Below are 5,211 nucleotides of genomic sequence, written 5' to 3'. Positions count from 1 at the left end.
CCTGCTGAGTGATCAGAGTGCAATGACCACTGGCAGCTCGCTGATGGTTGATGGGGGATTTCTCGTCTCCTGAGGTGATGCCTGAAGGTGATGCCTGCATTTCACACCTGGCCTCAACTTTCACACTAGTACTGCACAGATGTACACTGGATAGAAAACAATGACACAGACTTAAGTCTTGCTGGAGAAGAAGGGCAGCAGAGCTGGAATCTGTGTGAGAAGTGAGGCAGAAAACTGCCTTTAGAGGACTGCTATATAATAAAGCTCAAATACACTGTCATGGAGAATGTTTATTGCACCAAATAAAGTTTCATCTTGTCACTCTACATGATGACTGGAAATTGGACCTGTCTTTCTTCCAACCCTATCCCCAACCCCACAACCCTTCAGAAGCTCTCCCTGCTCCATCCAAATCTGTACAGCCATCCTGCACTTTGAGTGGGAAGGGAAAGAAGAAGTTAGCAGACTCCTCATTGCTTCCTTTACTGTCTTTAGTAGAGGGGAAAAAATAAACAAACAAACAAACAAAAAACCCAACAAACCCCAGAGGCAACAACCACAGTCCTGCTCTGCAGAGACTGGATTTGGGGGGGAAGGCCCTGCTAAAGACTGATGGGGCCAGAGGGGAGCAGCACCACACTGTCCTGGGGTGTGCATGCACCAAAAGGCAAATACATTGATAGCACAGAGCTGCCTCACTCAGTGAGCTTGGCTAGTCCCCAGTAAAGCACCTGATGATTAGTTCTTCAGCTTCGTACCTCATTTACTTGGACTCCTTCCAGGACTGGTTATGATTTCCTTAACAGTCTCAGGCACATATCTGCTAGAGCACCAATAGATTAACTTAGCCACAGCAGGGCTGAGCAAGGAGACCCCAGCACCTCTCCCAGCTGCTCCTGTCACTTAGCACCATTCCCATGGGCTCCGCCCCGCTCCCAGAGGATCTTCACCACCTGCCCACCTGCAGGTGGAACCAGGCGTTTCCAGGACAGAGTGGATGTCTCAGCCCTTTCAGCACGGTGTTCAGGAGAGCCAAAACAGCTTGCTGCCACAAGGAGCTACCACGCCTTCCCCACTGTACCTCCCCTGGGGCCTGTACAGCCCCCAGCTGCTCTCCTGCCCCCACTGCCCCTTCACATCAACACTGACGTTAAATCAAAGAGACATTTAAAAAACACTGACTTCATACATGATGAAGGGCCCTACACATCCCAGCCCCCTTCAGAAACACCCAGCTAATATGCAGTCTGTCAGAGGATGACAACGTGCTGAGCCTGGGCCAGGCCCTCAGAACACAGTGCACTTTTTGCCAGGCTTCTTCACGGGCGGGGGGCAGAGCACAGCCCGGATGGCTTCATCAAACACCGTCTTCAGGCCCCGCTGCGTCAGGGCAGAGCACTCCAGGTACTTCACCGACCCTAGGGGAAAGAGAGCTCCAGCTCAGCCCCTCCAGTCCCACCAGGACGTGCTGCCTGTCACCCACTCCACAATAAAAAGCTCAGTGCCACGGAGATCTGCAAGCACATGAGACTCACCAATCTCCCGAGCCATGGCCAAACCTTGGGGGTAGGTGATGGGGGCCAATTTCTTGTCACGTAACCTTTCAATGGTGTCCTTATCATCCCTCAAGTCCAGCTTGGTGCCCACCAGGATGATAGGTGTATTTGGGCAATGGTGTCGGACCTCAGGGTACCACTGGAACAGAGAGGCATGGTAAGGAAGGCAGCTATAGCAGCAGATGCAACCACACGGAGGTATTTACTGTTCAGAGTGAGGTTTTCACTACTGCCTGACATGATGACACCACCTGAACAGGACACTTGTGCCTACAGTTCTGAATGTGCTCTGCAGAAGGAGACTCATGTAGATGCAATAATGAAGGCACAGAGACATGGGATCATGACAGACTGTGGCAGCCAAGTCTGCACACAGTGCTTCCTTCCCCTTAACTGTGCTTTGGCTTCTAAGACATCCCTTATCTTATTTAAGGTGCAGATTCAAAAAAGCAAAAACTTACCCAGTGAAGTAATGAATAAAAAGTAGGTCCCTCTTAAAACCTGCAGACTCTGACCTTCCCTTATCAAAACATGACTGCTAGAAATTTAAGGCTTATAGGTGTAGTCCTGGCAGGGGCAGAGGACTTCACTGCTTCCTCCCCCCCACTTTTTCAACCAGAAGAAGCATGCTTTACCTTGGCTCTGACATTCTCAAAGGAGGCTGGACTCACAAGGGAGAAGCAGATCAAGAAAACGTCCTGTGTGGAAACAAGAGCATCAGCTGTGTAGAAAAATAGCCAGATGTAAGAGAGGGAGGGTGGAGAGCCTCTCAGAGGAGAACCTCCTCCCACAAGCAAGGACCGTGGCTATAAGAAATTCTTCCCCACTGAGAGTGCTAGACTAACTCAGAGAGGGAAAGACTGAACTTTTAAGCATATGAATTCATCTTCTTTTACAATCCTGGGCTCTCCATGTTAAGAGCCTGCAGTTACAAATACCTTGGCAGTGCTATGGGCTTCACCCCTGGCAGGAAGGGCATGTAGGAACTGCAACAGCCAGAGAAACACGACCAGTGGAGCCCAGCAGTGAGCCCTGCTGCCAAGAGGGGATGGGGATACAGAACTGGCTTGGCTTCACAGCAGCCCCACACCCTTCCTGCCACCGGGGCCCCCCTGCGGTACCGTAACGCTTCAAACATCACTCCAAGCAGGGACTAGAACAGGACAACCTCTTGGGGAAAACTCAGCTGTGATAATTCTTCAAAATGAGGATCATGGTTACAGCTGCAGGAACATAGGCATTTCTCACAAGAAAGAAGCCTGGTTGTCCTTGGGAGTTTCCCCGTCCCCACGAGGGAGCAGCTGCAAGCCAGTCCAAGCCCAGTACTCACCGTCTGTGGATAGGAAAGAGGCCGCAGCCGGTCGTAATCCTCTTGCCCTGCTGTATCCCAGAGGCCCAGGTTCACCGGCTTCCCATCCACCATGACATTGGCAGAATAGTTATCAAACCTGCCAAGGAAGAGTCCCCATCAGTGACCGTCGTGTCGTGACCCACAGATCTCCGTGTGACGGCCGAGGGCGCAGGGAGTCAGGAGGCTGCTGCAGTGCAGCCCCAGCGGGCACAGCCTGCCCTCCTCACGCCCAGGGCGGCACCGCCAGCGCTCCCCTCGCCTGCCACGCTCCTGGTCTGACTCGGGACAGCCTCCTCCTCACCTAGAAACCACCTTCTACAGGCACATGCGTGCAGAAGAACAACTGAAGCGGAGGCCGCTACTCACACAGTAGGGATGTATTCTCCAGGAAAGGCGTTTGTGGTGTAACTGATCAGCAAGCAGGTCTTCCCTACGGCTCTACAGAGGACAGAAGTGACAAGCATGAAGAAGGGTACAGGAAGGAAGCACTGTAAAACTCACCCTTCCCCCATCCTAAAAGGCAATTAGGTAAAAAGTTAGCATGTAAGAAAACAAAGCTGCAGTTGGCTGGAATACCCCAGCTGTCAGAGACCAGGACTGAACTGGTCAGTGCTCAGGCAAGGGCTGTATTATCTGGCCCTGCTTCCTCTCACTGCTCTTCCCCACCCATTCAGCCTCAGCAAAACATCAGGCAAAACAGAGTAGTTCCAGGAACCAAAAGAGGGGGAATAAACCAGGGTTCTGTACCGGGCTCAAAACACCCATAACAAATGGGGTACAGAGTGAGATGAAAAAACATACAACACAGAATTATTCAAGCTCCCCTGATACAGGAATTCAATATCAAGAAATACAAAGGAGGGAAAAAATAAATACCCATAAACAAAAGCAAACTTTAAAATTGACCACTGTCAGTTGGAAAGAAATTTTGGCATCAGGGTAGATCACTGGAAACACAAGCTCAGGGCTCTGCTGAAGGCAGGTGGGACTGGTCACCCCAGTGGTGGCAGCTAGCAGGGGCTGGGCCTGGCTGGCAACAGTGTAAGCACGTGAGCTCTACTTAGCTCTGCCATGTACAGGAAAACCTTAGTTATAAGAACAGAGGAGCACTAGGAGCATAAACTGCCTACTTCTCACTGTGAAAACTGTCAACTGCAGAGAACCTTCCAGCTCGTGAATGCCAGAGACTGGGAAAAAGCTGTCAGGGGCCTGAGTGGCACCGAGCAGCCAGGGGAAACGGGTCTCTCGACCCAGCTCTGTAACTGCCCTGGCGCAAGGAAAGACTTCAGGGGTACACAAGAGACCGCAGGGAACCCCCCAGTCCTGCACCAGGATGCCACAAAGCACAGCAAGAACCACTACAGTAATCCATGCAGTTTTTACCCTAGATCAAGTTCCCTCTCTTGGAGAACAGGGAGGTAGCGTAAGGAACACCCACACTGCCCAGCCTGGCTTTCCTCCTGAACCACAGACCCCTCTCTCCCACCAAACGGGGAAGTCACTAATTCACAAAACCCACAGATATCTGTCTATAAAGTATTTTGGTCATTGAGTTAATTTAGCCTCTGCACTGTCAGTTTGGTCTTAAAGCAAAACAACAGGCTTCAAGCCTTCAGCTGAAGTCCATTTCCAGCATGCTGTGCTCCCAGCTGTTGCCCTCTCCCCTCCACAACCAGGCCGTGCAGGTTTGGTGGGCGGCTCTTCCTCCTCCCCTCTTCAGCCCCCGGGGGCTAGAACCTGGAAGGCCTTGCTCCAAACGTCTGTGTGAGGGGTGGAATGCACGGGAGAGTGGAAAGGCCAGTCCCTGCCTGAGACCAGTTCACTCCTAGTTCTCTGTACCTCAACTCTGTGTGTGCTATGATGATTAGAAAAGCAAACAGGAATTATGAGGAAAAATATGCAGGACAAGCTCGGAAAAATTACAAAGCACCATAAACCTGCACGCCTGCATCCTGCATACAGACGTGTCCTCAGAAAAAGGCCTGGAGAAACGAGGAAGAAGGATGACAAGAGGCACGCTGTGAAAACAGAAACATCAACGTATTTTACCTTGGAACACAAACAACAAAAGGAGGTGAGATAAACCTGTGAACATCAAGATTTTTAGGAAGGGGTTTGTGATGAATCACACTTGTATGATGAGAGATCGCACAACACAAGCATCTAACTGAAGGCAGACCTGAAGCCCAAGAAAAGCAGGTGTTCGTGTTCCAGGCAGACAGCCACCGACTGACACCGAACGATGACCCACGCCGATGAACTAACGGCGGACCGGGACGTCCCGGGCAGGGCCCAGACCTGCCG

General features: G+C 51.4%; 2 protein-coding genes across 2 annotated transcripts in view; one reads left to right on the top strand and one right to left on the bottom strand.

Annotated features, from left to right (window-relative positions):
- The window catches only part of DCXR (dicarbonyl/L-xylulose reductase), a gene marked incomplete at its 5' end in the record, with an annotated part of 1,473 nt that extends 1,400 nt beyond the window's left edge, over positions 1-73 (top strand). The window contains one exon of the mRNA XM_008938651.1: positions 1-73. This exon is cut by the window's left edge and continues 39 nt beyond it. Within this exon, the coding sequence (XP_008936899.1) occupies positions 1-73 (73 nt within the window).
- A 640-nt stretch (positions 74-713) lies between these two features.
- Positions 714-3,371, bottom strand: LOC103771344 (ras-related C3 botulinum toxin substrate 3). Its single transcript, XM_008938640.1, has 5 exons — positions 3,274-3,371; positions 2,887-3,004; positions 2,192-2,254; positions 1,536-1,695; positions 714-1,418 (listed from the first exon to the last, which is right to left on the bottom strand). The coding sequence occupies exons 1-5, from the start codon at positions 3,369-3,371 to the stop codon at positions 1,288-1,290; spliced, it is 570 nt and encodes a 189-aa protein (XP_008936888.1). The 3' UTR covers positions 714-1,287.
- Positions 3,372-5,211: the final 1,840 nt, after the last annotated feature.

Source organism: Merops nubicus, unplaced genomic scaffold (genome assembly GCF_000691845.1).
Source record: "Merops nubicus isolate BGI_N331 unplaced genomic scaffold, ASM69184v1 scaffold34370, whole genome shotgun sequence".
Classification (NCBI taxonomy): Eukaryota; Metazoa; Chordata; class Aves; order Coraciiformes; family Meropidae; genus Merops; species Merops nubicus.
The sequence above is the reverse complement of the archived record's forward strand: the minus strand, read 5'-3'. Positions and strand labels throughout refer to the sequence as shown.